Source organism: Lepisosteus oculatus, chromosome 9, assembly GCF_040954835.1.
Source record: "Lepisosteus oculatus isolate fLepOcu1 chromosome 9, fLepOcu1.hap2, whole genome shotgun sequence".
Lineage (NCBI taxonomy): Eukaryota > Metazoa > Chordata > Actinopteri > Semionotiformes > Lepisosteidae > Lepisosteus > Lepisosteus oculatus.
Window position 1 is genome coordinate 39,415,631 of NC_090704.1, and position 15,195 is coordinate 39,430,825.

General features: G+C 39.9%; 1 protein-coding gene across 1 annotated transcript; it reads right to left on the reverse strand.

Moving 5' to 3' along the window:
• Positions 1 to 1,759: 1,759 nt before the first annotated feature.
• Positions 1,760 to 14,825, reverse strand: c1qtnf1 (C1q and TNF related 1). The gene is made up of 4 exons (XM_006635382.3): positions 14,626 to 14,825; positions 6,419 to 6,605; positions 6,057 to 6,175; positions 1,760 to 4,628 (listed from the first exon to the last, which is right to left on the reverse strand). The coding sequence occupies exons 2-4, from the start codon at positions 6,598 to 6,600 to the stop codon at positions 4,078 to 4,080; spliced, it is 852 nt and encodes a 283-aa protein (XP_006635445.1). The 5' UTR covers positions 6,601 to 6,605; positions 14,626 to 14,825; the 3' UTR covers positions 1,760 to 4,077.
• Between the last annotated feature and the right edge of the window lie 370 nt (positions 14,826 to 15,195).

Genomic DNA, 15,195 nt, shown 5'->3' on the forward strand with positions numbered 1-15,195 from the left:
GGATGGTGGCACATTGGTTAACATTGCTGCACTGGAGCCCTGGGTTCAATTCTCTGTCCATGTTTGTGTGGTGCCGTTTTCCTCCCACAGTCCAAAGACATCCTTGGGAGATTAATTAGCTTCTGTGAAGATTGGGTCTGCTGCACGTGACAGACCCAATGGCCGCTCACAACCAAGAACCCACTGAAGCTCAGCAGCTGTGAGCCTGGCCAGTACCTGGATGGGAGACCTCCTGGGAAAACCTAAGGTTGCTGCTGGAAGAGATGTTAGTGAGACCAGAAGGGTCACTCACCCTGGGGTCTCCTGGGGTCCTAATGCTCCAGTGTAGCGTCGGGGACACTATACTCTAAAAAAGCGCCGTCCTTCGGATGAGATGTCAAACTGAGGTCTTGATTCTCTGTGGTCATTAAAAATCCCAGGGCGTTTCTGGAAAAGAGTAGGGGTGTATTCCGGCATCCTGGCCAAGTTTCCCATTGGCCCTTACCAATCATGGCCTCCTTATAATCCCCATCTGTGAACTGGCTTCATCACACTGTTCTCCTCAACACTGATAGCTGATGTGTGGTGAGCGTTCTGGCACACTGTGGTTGCTGTTGCTTCATCCAGGTAGATGCTGCACATTGATGGTGGTGGAGGGGAGTCCCCATTACCTGTAAAGCGCTTTGAGTGGAGCAGAAAAAGCGCTATATAAGTGTAAATAATTATTATTATAGATGGTGGCTGGCAAAACCAAAGCTAATATCCAAGTGGCAGGCTGGCTCTGACCAGATATATAATTATCTAAAATGAGCTAAGACAGAAAGAACCATTAACAAAAACCTGGAACTGGCAGATTTGTCCATCATTGTATTGAAGAGAAAGATACATCTGCGCACCCAAGTTTGGTTAAACAGTGCTGTCAAACATGCTTTTTCTACAGCTTTAACTAAATTCCCATTCTACTGCAATACTCAGGAATACTTGCAATGGAATGGCATCCCATCCAGGATGAGTCAATGATAATTATAACATTATTATTATTATTATTATTATTATTATTATTATTATTATTATTATTCAGGGTGAATCCAGCCTTGTGCCCCGTGCTTGCCCTGATAGGCTCTGGCTCCTCTGCGACCCAACAGGTATGTTGAATAAAATGGTTAGAAAATGGATGGATGGTTTCCTTTGGAAAAAGCAATAATTTAATATGCTGAGGTAACATCAAATGTTATTGCAGGTGTCCTGAACACACCTTGAACATCTGTGTCTGGTTCTAATAAAAACACCACCATTTGCTCTTTAAATATGCCATTCTAGGTCTAGGGGTGTGACTCGAAAACTAGAGATCTAGTAATTCTACAATAATGGTAAGGATAGTCTGTATACAGGCCAGCAAGGCTTTCAAAGTAAACTACTGTAATATCTCATTGACAGATAGGCTGACACTTGCTAAAGAAGAGGAGAATGGCCTACTGACTAGGTTCTCTCCAGCTAAATGTCTCTTGGCACTCCCACAACTAAACAGTACGTTTCCTAACTTGCAGTCTCGATGAGCTCACTGTGCTTTGCGCTCCAAGCAGCCTGTTTTAATCGCACTTCTATGACAGAAACCTGGCTTAGTCTTTTTGGAAGCACTCACTATTCAGCGCGACATAATATTTGCAGTTTCTGACAAAACACTAGTTAACTAGGCAAAGTGCTGGCATGCCTTGTCTTGGACCATCCTCAGAGCTTGAGACCTGCAACTGGAAACAATTGAAACACATTCACACATTGGCAAGTTTAACAATTTAATATTGGTGATTCTAATAAAGCATCACATTATACTGCTTTAACCGGTATATAAAATGAAATACAAAATTATTTTTTGTTGTAAAAAATCCTTCCAAACTGACCAGCAGGAAAAGAGAAATCCAATGTAAAAAAAATATAAGAAAATAGCATTTACAGTGGTTGACAATAAAATCTTCCTTTCTCACAGCTTCTGTTTTTCTGCTAAGTATTATCTCGTTTGCTCTGCATGGAGTTTATATAATCTGCACATGGTTGCTCAGTCAGATTTCTGATTGTCTTTGATTGCCATTAACTTGGATCAAGACTCACTTTAGTATCTTCATTGCGAAACGTTCTTCTAAGAGTGTGCAGATACAGTGCCATTAAGGGAAAGGGAAATTGTATTGCCTTGAACAAAAGCCTGATGGAATATGCAGCTATACCTCATTTTACTGACTGCCTGTTGCTGACAGATTTGTCCAAGCTTTAAATTACCATCTGCATTTGCACTCTGAATTATATGTGGCACAACCTACTGACAGAAATGAAACATGCAATAATGTTTAGCAAATTTAACATTATAAGTTTTTTTTTCAAATATACAAATGTATTTTTATTAAAATGAAGTTATCTTCATGAAATTGGGATTGTAGCTGATTGCGTTTTTAGCACCATAAAGAGCAATAACTTTTATTTGGAAAGTGAAAAGCACCATTCTTATGTAAGAAGTATCAAGGGGTATAAAATGTGTCAGTAGTAGGTATGAAATTGGTTAGGCACCTCAGTTCTGGTTGACCCCATTTATGGATAAATAATTTAAAGGGGGATGAAGCAGAACCATTAATTCCCATTCTGAGAAGCGTTTTCCCTTCTGGTATGATATACGGCTCTGGTCACCCAAGATATTGAAAAGAGGTCCAGTACAAGCTAATCATTGAACCAGCACTGAACATGTTCATTCGTCAGGAAAATTGGTGCATTAGATATCTTGCAAAAGGAAAAGTATTTTAAGCCTTAAGGATTGTAATCCATAACCTGAAACACATCTGACCTTGGAGAAGGTCACTGATGAAGGTTTGCAATTAAATATTAAATGGTTTTGTTCAACTCAGGCTTTTCTACTACATTGAAAGTCTCGTTTTTCCACATATATGTTTTAAATAAGTTATTCTTTAAAAAAAATAAATCTAAGGAAAATATTAATAAGTGCATGTTGCTAATTTGCAGCTTGGTGTCTCCCTTTCCAGACCAAATACTGTTCAGTTCTGTGGTTAGTAAGGCTAAGTACTCTTTAAATAGCTTTTAACTTACTCAAACACAAGTATGCAAGCAGATACAAGAATATCAAAAGAAAGCAGTATAAATGTCATGGCGCTCTGATAAGGTATGTAATATATTATGCACCGTATTAAATAACATTTTCAAATTTGCGTCCCTCAGAAATTTTATGTCTGTTCTGCAGAGGATGTTCTTACAGAGTCTAGACTATGTGGATGCCCTTCATTGTACTGATTTATGAAGTGTAATTTCCCTCATATTTTCTTAAAGGACACTAATCTGTTTCTGCAGAAATGAGTAAATTGGCATGTAAATTTAAACAAAACATTGAGTGATTTTATTATAGAGCAGCACTGTGTCCAGGCAAAGAACATTACACCAATAGAATAAGAATGTGCTGCTGGCAGGAAACTAATCAACAGGATTCCTCCTAGCATTCTCATTCTCCGTTCATGCTGGTAGGACCCTTGTCATTCATTTGAAAGACAGAAATGGTCTTTGTTGAAATTTCAACATTACCAAATGGGCATATTGCTCTTTTCATCAGCTGAATGAAGCAAATTACACTTTCTTTTGAATATGTGTAAGTACAAAGCTACTGCATCTTTTTTTTTCATTTTGAAACAATAGCAGGTCACCTGATGCCACACATTTTGATCCAGTGCAAGAGTTTCTTGATTTTTTTTTTGTGGATGGGGAGATGAGTGGTGAGGGGAGAGAAGGGGATTGGTTTCATGTAGAGTAAATTCCCCTAACCAGGAACAGGCCAGCAATTCCTTACTCGATGGAGCAAGTTCAGTAAGGAAACGGGAAGCTTTGAAAAATCACCCTGGAACACATTCCCAAAGCCACTTGGAATATCTGGTTTTGTCTTGAGTAAATATAAAGAGTGATATTTTACAAGGGAGTCGATAGCTGAGTAAATAAGCAGATAGTCTGAAGAGACGCCCAACCTCCCGGCTTGTTAAGTGTATCCTCTGGGCACAGCAGCATGACAGAAGGCTGGCAGGGTTGGCAGGGTACAGCTCTCACCTGGGGCTGTGACTAGCCCTCACTCTTGGCCTTTATCAGGTGGCCGCTGAAGGTGACGTAGGTGTCGAAGTCATCACTGAATATGGCGTTCTCCCTCTCGCCCTTGAAGAGCCGCACCCACACCTCGTCGTTCTGCTCCAGCTCCAGCATGAGGCTCTGGCTCTGCATGATGCTGCGGTCGCTGGGCTGGGCGTACAGGATGACCATCTCCTTCTCGTTCTTCATGATGTGCATGTAGGTCTCCTTCTGGTTCCACGTGTGCACGTTCAGGCTGAAGTAGTAGACACCCGGCACGTAGCAGTAGAACTTGCCCGTGAACATGTTGAAGTGGTTGTAGAGGTTGACAAACTCGGTGTCGAAGACCAGCGTCTGGTAGTACTCGTTGCTGTGAAGGGCCTTCTTGCGACCCACAGAGAAGGCTGAGTAGTAGGTTTTGCAGGGATCCCCTGGGAGCCCTATGGTGCCCTTGCTGCCCTTCAGTCCAGTGGGGCCTCGCGGGCCTGGATTGCCGTTCTTCCCCACTCTGCCATAGGGACCACGCTGTCCACAGTCCCCTTTTTCACCTAGGGAAACAGACAAACAGTGAGTCCAGCAGCTGCAGCACCTCTTAATGGCTGAGAGCTATTTCCCTATCAAGTCACCTCAGTTTGTGGAAAATAACATCTCCTATTGTTACTTAATTATACACCAAATTAGATTTAATGATTTGAACTGACAAATTACTCAATAATAATTTATCAGCAACATCGCCTGTAAGTTTTTTTGTGGGCTGCGCATTTTATGTGGTCTTCAGATTGATCATTTTTGCCATTTTGCTGTTGTTTCTTAGAGGTTACATTTCAAACATGCTTGTCAAAGCTGTGCTGCAACTGTTTTTTTTTTTTTAGTGGACTTACAATGCGTTTAAACTCTCTCAACTCTGTAGTATAAATAGCTTGTGCTTTTTGTCATGTGAAGCATCCATTGATTAAGTCAACTCCAAAGCCAGGATGATGTGGTGAAAACTTGTCTAGAATGTTCCCTCCAGCATTGTCTGGTGGCTGATGTGTCGCTACCCAGCTTTTAATTATATTCATTAAGCGCATCTTTAAAAGAAGCCATTTAATCCTGCCAGGAGAAGTATGGCTTAACCAGTTGAAGTGCAATCACAAGTATTTCGAGAGGGTTTTTAATGTCAGGGTGTAGACTGAAGCCACAGACCAAAGTTGCTGTCCCGTTTCCTTTCCTTAGTTCCCAGCTGACCTCAGAACCAATCATCTCACATCTCGCATGTTTACTCCCCAGCAAGTAGACTTCCTGTGTCCTCCTGTTAGAACTTTGTTCTGTTCTATGGACAGAGTGGAAAACCTGTTCTGCTTGGATCTTGTCTTGGAATGCATTGGGAAATTAGTGTGGAGATTTCCACAGTAGCCTGACAGTTATGATGTACTTCCTGTGGTTATGACAGTGACACAGGGCAGCAGCGTGCACTTCAGTACACAGCTTTCGGTAAATACATTCTCTTTTCCCTGTTTGTTGTTTCAACTCTAAAAAAACAAGATTGACCAGGCTGTTAAACTGCTAGTGAGCATGCCATTGATCCTCTGTCTCTTTTAAAACTGCGGCACTGTGCTCTACCAGATTGAAAATGTGCCTCCCCACATAGAAGATTGAGTGGGTCAGGGTTTCTGAGCATGGCACTAGTACTACAAGGGTCCCGGGATCGATTCCTGCCTAGACCCAATGAAAAAGGCCATGCTTTAAGAGAGATAGTTTTTCTTTTCTCTATAGCCAAAACAGGTTTGGGGAAGGCATACATTAACATGCTCTATATACCTAATCACCATTCTTTGAATGTTCTTTGTCATCCTCATGTCCTCTTCATGCTGTACCTGTCTGTACCCATCTATTCTTACCAGGCTGTATTTGTCCAATATTTGTGCATTAGCACAGGGGTTAGTGAAGTGGGCAGGATAGTGGGGTTTGGAGGTGATGTAGGCGTTTCCAATTACCTTTCAGGATGGTGATGTTGATTTGAGGGACAACCCGGTAGGGGGGATCATTCTGAGGGGCTTCTTCTTCTGGATCGCAGCATCGTTGGCACCCCAAACCCTTTGGCTCAGCCCATGAGCTACAAGAACACACGTACGACAGCATGGTCATTCGTACTCTAGCATGGAAGTCATTTTGCTGACCAGAGTAAATGTGCTTAAACATTTCTTTTTAAAAAAAATAACAGTGTGGAAGAACCTTACAAAAAAGATTTGGTTGGCATTTTACACGAAGAGATTAGTGGCACACATCTCAATGTCTGGGAAAGAGGCAGGTTTTTAAGAAGGAAAGTTTAAGGTTTGAGATGCAAAGCCGGGCTCACCTGGTGCCTTTGTGGTACTCCTTCAGCTGGGGTTCTGATGCGTAGGGCTCCTCCTTGTATTCGGATTGCTCCAGGTCGGGTTGTGAGTGGTGAGTTCTATATGGGTCATGCACCATGCCTGCACAGGACAGCACCAAGACAGACAGGCAGACAGCCAGACTGGGCGTCCCATGGATTAACATTATACCTGTAATAGAAAGAGCTTATGTACAGTACGAACCACGTGAAGCATTGATTAATTCAGGGAATTCACCAAGTGGCGAACTACAGTATGTCACACAAAGCACTGAAAATATTAGTTCAGGTGGGTAGCTGCGTCAGCATGCGTAGGCTGCAAAGGAACAAGTAATAGGTTTATTCCATGCTGAAAAAAAGAAGAAAGAGAACACAACGTTTCGGCCGTGGAGCCTTCTTCAGGTGACACCTGAAGAAGGCTCCACGGCCGAAACGTTGTGTTCTCTTTCTTCTTTTTTTCAGCATGGAATAAACTGAAAATATTGATTTCTTCTCCAAACCCAATTGCACACTACTTCATTCAATGATCGTTTTGTACAGGTGTTGCAGTAACTAAGAAAATTGAAAGCAAAATTAGCAAAATACATGGATCTATTCACAGAATACATCTATCCAGTTTTGGAAGAGTCCTGAACTTGAAAAAATATTTTTTTTTTACTCTTACTTGTTTGCTGTGTTTGTGGCTTGGAAGAGTTTGATGCTTTTCTATTTATTTTAGTCTTTTTCCAGCTGTTTATTGCTCTGTCATAGAATCAGAGGCTTTCAAGTGCTGTGCAGAGCTAACCTAGTACAGCCAGCCAAACCCTGAAGGATACAGCAGCACAACAGGCCAAAAACACAGCTCTTTTTAGAACCTGTGATTCATAGTTTTGCAACAGAAAAAAACTCTGTTCTGGTCAGCTGTTGTCAGGCTGCATTTTTTGTATATTAATGTAGTATCCTCTGACTAGGTTTTGCCATTTTTTATTGAACTAAGCATTTGCTCTTGAAAACCTACTGTGAAATTAGTAAGATGATAAAATTTCATGAGAATATAAGGTGAATGACAGGGTTGATTTATTCCATGAAACAGGCAGTGTGGAGACATTCATTGTCAAAGCTGAGGGACAAGTAACTTGCATATTTCTTTGTTCTTCATAATTGCTTGCCATTTTTTATTTAACATGTTTAACCTTACTGTATTAGAAGGTCGTTAAAATAGGATAAAGAGCAATACCTGTTTGGGATTGGGGAGTGGCAAAAAGTTACTGTATTCCGTTATTCCACTTCCTTTTTTTTGTTTATTCTTGTCAGTATACTGTGGATGTTAATGTTGTGTGTTATAAAAGCTCAGAAAAAAAATTACACACGGGCCATTTGACAATAATAAGTCTCAGATAATTGAACTTGAAGAACACTAGATGTCCAGTTGTATTGGTCTATTCACTAAAACACCTTGACTATCATTTGCTAAGGCAGATGAGTATAAGCTGAAATGTGGCATCATTGAAAATTAAGAATAGCTTACCAAACAATATTTATTACTCTCGGTAAACCTGTGAGTAACATGGCTTTAGATAAAGATGGGAGGGTCTTTATACGAAGCAGAAATATTTCATCATTGTAAATGTTTTGAACGGTATCCTACAAAAGGATGAAAAGGAAAGCATGCTTTGCTCTGACACTGTCCACCTCTCCCAGTAAAATGGCAGAGAGATGGGTGCTTGCTCAATACCATGTTTTTCTGCCTCTTCCCCATCTGGGTCCACTCTGCTGTGCTTGGCCAACGGTCAGCGAGACACATTCTCTTAAGTCCGCACAGCCCGCCTGTTTACCTTCTGCGTGGCTCACACAAGACACTTCACCGAGAAGATTTATGTGCCTGTTACCTCTGCCATGAGTCTCATGCTCTTTCCTAGACTTACCACCCCCTGCTGCTCTCAGGCCTGTGGATGTTAACTGTTGTAAAGCCATTGCAGGTTAAGCAGTCCAGCATTTTGTCCTCTTATACAGAATTCACGTTTCAAAACAGACCCTGAAAGTTAGCCAACAGGGTACTCGTGCACAAACAAAAGACCATCGTGACAAACTTCACAAGCTTTTATTTGAACTTTTTTTAACTTTCAATGGCAAAATTGTATTCTAGTATTTTGAACCACTTTGCAAGGCTTGGTTCCTACAGCACCTTGTCTGTATTAGTGACTCGGCAATAGACAGCTATTTTTGTGTTACCCACAGCCATAGTGTCCCAGGAGAGAGAGGTGAGAATCCTTTGTGTAACAGGTGTCAGTCGCTGCGGTTAATCACTGTTAGGCCTGGGCCAGCATGGAGTAAAGGTTAGGACTCTAGGTCCAGAGACAGCTATGAGTTTCATTAAGAGAGGGGGACATGGGAGGGAGGAGGGAGGAGGCTATGAGTTTCATTGCTGCACATTACTGTTACATTGCTGACCAAGAGGAGTTGATGCCGAGGACTCTAGTCCTCCCAGCTTTATACGTAAGTGCGTCAGCACTGCTAGGGAGTTAGCCTGGAAATTACCAGTTGCCCAACAGGTTATTAAAATACTCTTATACACAGTACAGATACTTCCACTGGTTCTCTTTGTTAGCCTTGGAAAACAACACATCTTAGAATGTTGCTTACCTGATAAAGTCTGTCATACAGTCCGTCATTCATTTTGTACATTTTTTTCTTGCACATTTTGATATGTCTCATATTGTGCCATAAAACCCTTTTACTCTGTGTTGCTGTGGCCGTTGCTGGATTGCTATGCATCATGCCTTCTCCATGTCTGGACTTTACCTAGCTGTAAATTGCTTCATCATGCTCAAAGTGTCTCAGGGCTGCTTTATTTTGAGAAAACCTTTTCATCATCCACAATTAGCATCTTAGATTAGGTCACTGCTTTGTTCCTGTAAATAGTTACTTGAGTACAATGTAAAGTTTGGTCTTTTCATGAAAATTAATAACGCACACATTATAATAAAATTAGTAAAAAGAAAATCTTTTAAAAGATCAAAGTACTTCAATAATTAAGTTGCGTGTTTGTGAGTAATAATCTCCAACCAATCTTTTGATGTTTACTATTACCTGTCATCTGACCTTAGTTCTCATATAAAATACCAGGTAATACATACTTAATAATCCATGTAAAAACGGGACCACTTATGTTTTATGTTTTACAAACAATGAATTATGCTGTGGATCTGCAGTAATACTTGAATGAGAAGAGCTGTTTACTAGCTGGATAAATAAAAGTACACTACTGAAGTACAACTTGATCTTGGTAAAGCAAATTAAATAGGAATTAGCAGTGGAAACGCATAGCAACTCACTGGAGAGCAGAGTAAATGTAAAGTTACAAAACTGGACAAGGTCTCTTTCAGTGACATTAGTGGTCCCTCTTAACATTTTTCAGGAAATACTCTGACCTTCCAGCTGTATACTTTCCAAGGCTGCGTATTTTCTGTAGCTCTGAAACCGTTTAGTAGAAAGAGCTGCAGCAGCTGTCTTTGTATACTGATTAATACTAGGACTTTTATTGGCACTTGCTTCATCCCAGAGTTAAACATTTACTGCTCTTTTATCAGATTGACAGTTCAGCAATATTTCACGTCTTAACATCATAGAACTACTGAATCTAAATCTGTCTTTTTTGGAACAAGAAATGTGTACTCTTTTCCTGCTACTATATCTGACACTTTGTTTTCCACACAGCTGAGTCCATATCTGATCTCTTAGACTCCTGCCTCCTGGGCTCAGCCTCAGCAGTTTGTTCCAGTGCTTTGTTGCTCTCACACTGCTTTTAAACGCAATCAGTCAAGAACTGGAATGCGTGCTCAAGACCTTAACATAAATGACTTACATAATCAGGGTATGTAATAACTCTTCCTGCTCCCCAGAGATCCCCTGACTGGGAATCATCACCCTCAAGCTTGTTATTTGGTGAACACCAGAAAACTCCCACATTAAATGTCCTCAGAACCAAAGAATGGAGACTAAAGTTCAGCTTCTGCAAGAAAGGTGGATTTTCTTTTGAAAAGTCTACGGTGTTCAAAAAAACATACTTCGAATCCAGTTCTTGCATATTCCTCACTCCATATCCAGAAAAAATAAAGATCTTAATCTTTTAAATAAAAATAAAATTAAAACAGCAATCAACAGAAACCGTTTTTCTAAGATTTGCCCATGGTCGGTTCCAGTTATTAGAATTTATTACATTACAAATCATTTGTTTTTCTTTTTTTTCTCTTCTTTATTTTTAGCAAAATATTGAAAAATGCAATAAGGAAGAATATACAGTATTACGGAAAGTTTCTTATTCTCTAAAAATCCCCAAAAATGCTTGCATTCACTAAAACAAAACTAGGTCATAAATGTGTGTTTGCATACTGTAAAGTGCATCCCAATGCTTGTTTTTTAAACAGAAACTTTGAAAGATTCTGAAGCAAATCTTAAAGTCTTCATGCCGTCAACATAAGATTATTCAGATGTTTCAGGGCGGTGTCAGGCTTCAGGGACCTTTACTGAAGGTTAGACAAAGCAGAAAGGAATTTTTCATTGTTAGTTTTCTGTGTAAAAAAATCCGAGGTTTATTAATCTGGTCAAGAAACTTCCAGGCCAAGCTAATTAAAGACCCAGGAGCAGCTTCACAAAATCCAATGTGAACCTCTGCTGACTTGCATTAAGAGCATAAGTTCCTTACTGTGTTATGGGAATTGCAGATATGTGTAAGTCATTAGTCATTAAATGGCAGCCTCTCTCTCAATAATTCCAGGATTTGAAATTAGATTGAAATTGCTGTCTCTTCATAATTTTTTGTTCCATTATACGGGCCACTTATTTTTCCATGTTATTTCTCCCAGGCCAATCTTCTGGAAAGGGAACAAGATTTTTATTTAAACCTATGTGGTGAAAGGCAAGGCTATGCCTGCCTACTCAGTAGTCAGGGCTTCCTTCTGTATTTCAAATGCAAAGCCACTATGAACTTCTTGCTCGAAGTAAGAAGAGTAGAGAATAAGGTATAAAGCCTCCCATTTTCAAAGAATAAAGCTGGATGGAGTGAAATAAAATCTAATTTCTTGGTAAGTAGAATTAAGTGAATGTTTCTTCCTGCTGCTCTGCACCATACAACACAAATAGAAGCCTCTGTAGCTAACTGACCTCTTAGCATAGTGCACTTTGTGGGATGAATTCCAGCATGGTGGCCTGTCAGCCAGTCCTGAGATGTGCAAAGCTCCCGGTGTCTGGAAAGGAGAGGGCTTTGTATGCGAACTGCTCCTGCAGTCTTTTTTGTATCTACAGTATGTCAGGCAGCAGGTATCATGAGCTGGCTGGCACCCAAGCCCAGTCACAGCAAAAAATAAAAAAAATAATAATGAAGTTGTGTTGCATAGGCCTGAGATGGGGTTAACAGGTAATGAAGGGAAGCCTAGCACGTTATTTACCTTCAACAGGCAAAAGCACCTGTCTGCCTATACAGCCCAGGGTTGACAGAGAGGCAGCTTCACAATACCTCAAGAACAAAATCCTTGACAAATGCTATGGACCCACTTATTCAATGTCAGCAACAAAGCAGAAGAATAGAGAGGAGAGTGGGGGTGGTTAAACTGTCACATGAACTTGCACAAACCACTCTACGTGTTTACATTTGCTTGTTTTCATTCATTTTCCAGCTGCCGGAGTAGCATGTGAATAAACTAGCCCACTAAGTATCTCTGAGAGCAAGCCTGTGGCCTTTTTGAACAATGAAAAAGCTCAGTGAAGGGAAGGTGACTTGTATGAGCTTGTTCAGGCGCTGCAGGCGCCTACTGTAGCCCTTTTACATGGACAAATGTAAGATGAATAACACAGAATGGGCTCCGGTCATAATCAAAACCCCTCACCTCCTGTGTTTTTTCTTTATTGAACATGCACAGCTCAAAGTACCCGTTCTGTGAAACACAAAACAGCTCTGACATTTTTTGAGGATGCAAGTACAAACTACATTCCAATGTGCAGTAAAGGTTTTTTTTTTTAAATAGTCACTCCTATTGCATCAGCACATACTGCAAAGTCTCTGTGCCTCTGTCTCTATTGATTTGTTGATCACACTTGCAACCTTTCTTATTGATCAAGAGCAGACAGATTTGTGTGGTGTGTGATATGGACAATGTATTTGCAGAAATGTATTTCAAGTGTATGTGATTATATCAAAGTTTTGTAACAAGAATATATGTTCAAACAATGCAGAGAGACCAGTGTTAAGAGAACGTAAACATTTACAGAACTTTATTAGTGTTTGCTTTATGTAAAAAAAAAATTACTAAACCCTTAAACTCTGCACTTTATTAACAAGGTTCCACTAAAAAAGAATGTAAAAAGTTGTTTTATAACAAAATATCCCTCAATATTATTGAAATTGGAAAAGTGGGACTAATGCACTGCTCCAGAAGTCCTTAAAGCTTTACATAGTTTGTGTATCATACAGAAAACTTCTATAGCTTTTGTTTTGTTCCTTAAAACAAAAGCAAAGTAAACATTATTCCAGTGAAGGTTTATCATTTATTTAGGATCATATGCTTATTGAGGCTCATAAAACATTTTTAACCTCTAGGGAAAGTTGAGCTGGAGAGGTTCAAAACACAAGTCAATCATTGCAGCTGGTTGGAGTATCCTTTTCTCTCTGCAGGTTAAGATCTGCCTGGGTGCAAACTCTGCTTCCATGACAATTAGACAGCCACCAGAACTAGAATTTGTGCAGTCTGTTTATATCATGTACTGTACCATACAGCCTGTACGTGAATGTGCTGTGCTAGTCGTGGAAATCAGCGCAGGCTTGTTTTTTGTTCTAACCACACCTTTAATATTAGGAGTCTGAATAAAATCACCTCACCTCTCACAAGAGAAGTTCAAAGCTATTGGTAGGCTGCCCTTTTCAACCCACACTGAAGTTTTACACACTTTTGTGTGTGATTGTGCCACTGTTGCAAGTTCACCATAGTAACTCTTCAGCTTTTACCCTCTTATTCATGCGTTTTCTAAACAACTTTTCAATGTAACTAGTTTTTTTTGTGAGTCTCCTCTTGTGCTCACCATTCAGACCCTTTCTTTCTCTGTCTTGGGAATGCTGTGTTTTATTTGTTTTTTCAGCTCAGCACAGGAAACTGGTGTATTTTCTTTAGCTGTCTATTTTGAACCCTTCTTTTAAAAAACACTTAAATATCATCTAAACAAATCTGAGAGCTTGCCTTGTTTAGAGGTTGCTAATGAATAGCATTTAGTTTACCTTCTTAAAGGATCTAGAATACTAGTCATTAACAAGTTTTTACAAGGACCTCACTTAAACTTAATGAAGCTCAATACCCAGATTTATAATAGAAATGGGAAGAAAGCACCTGTTTTAGCAAATGTTTGGATGTAATGTCTAATACATGGTTGTATCATTCAGCTTCTGTTTGGCTTGTTCAAGACTGTCACCTTATAAAACTACAACAACAATATAGTGCAATATGGATTTTTACCAAGGAGTATAATTTTTATAATGAAGTATTTATCAAATTAATTGACCTTTAGTGTACAACTGTTGACAAAACTATGAAATAAAGAAACTTTATGCAGCAGAGTATCATTAAATGAAGTACAAAAAAAAACTCATAAGAAAAAGCAAACACCATTCTAAGCTGTCATATGAATAGGCATCTATTTCTTTGCACAGACCACATAAGCTCTGCCAGAGTTTTAAATTCAGTTCTTGGAGAGGAAAAAAAAAAGCTGGCTAAGTCTTTCTGAAAATTTCCACAGGCAATTTTACAATAAAAACATTATGTAATCAAGGATTATGATGACCAAGCTATGAAAAAACACAAAACTTATGAAAAATGGAGTGGAACAAATTAAAATCAGACCTGTTCACTAACCTCCAACAGAGAGAACAGTTGAAAACCACATTCAGCTAATTTAGTCTGTGTTGCTCAGTTTTCCCCTTGATGAAACAGTTTTTTAAAGTTATGTAACATAATGCTTATCAAGGAACACAACTTCTTCTTTTTCTTATTTTGTAAATAAGAATGACAATCAAGTGGCATCAGTTTTTTTGGAGAATTTTGTTCACATTTCACTACATTTTGTGAAATTTGAAATATTGGTGTACAGAGAGCTCACTGGTCAAAAAAGAGAAACTCCAATATTGGAATCCCTAGCTCATTCAACAGATGTTTATTTCAAAGCCTTACCTGTTATATTGTTAAATCAGGCTCCTGGACAGTAAGCAGCCTTCTGTAGCGTAATCGTACTTCAGAGATGCTGTGCGGGTCAGGCTGCAGTGGTTTTGCTCTCGCTGTGCACTGCTGTCACTGGGTCTCTAGCATCTAAATCCGACTTCCACAAGCACAACTTTCAGCTGGAATGCTGGGAGCTCCAGACAAATGAGCGAGGGAGAGAGAGAAAGAGAGAGAGAGAGGGGAGGAGTGCTGATAGGAAGAAAGGGAGGGTTGAAAGCAAGCAGAGAACAAGGCAACGAGAGAGGTGGGGGGCGGTGGAGGAAGGAGTAAGAAAGAGCCTTGTGCACTCCTCTCTCCTGCCTAAACTTCATCATCAGGGCCTGGCACGAGAATGCCTCACAAGCCCAGAGGATAATGGAAAGAGCTCTGTGGATAGAGAACTGTTTGCAGACACTGCCTGGATCAAATGGGACTTAAGATCCTTGTCCCTAGTGGACAGTGCAGGCAGATAAAAAAAAGTCTTGCATTTTCCCTTTTAAGGAAGAGTCAAGTCCTTTGATGTACTGTAATATCTGAGCTGAA

Coding starts and splice junctions, on each gene's coding strand:
- c1qtnf1 (XM_006635382.3), bottom strand. CDS start 6,600: ATGTTAATCCATGGGACGCCCAGTCTGGCTGTCTGCCTGTCTGTCTTG. Junction 6,176..6,418: donor GAGTACCACAAAGGCACCAG/GTGAGCCCGGCT, acceptor GTGTTCTTGTAG/CTCATGGGCTGAGCCAAAGG. Junction 4,629..6,056: donor CAACATCACCATCCTGAAAG/GTAATTGGAAAC, acceptor CTGTTTCCCTAG/GTGAAAAAGGGGACTGTGGA.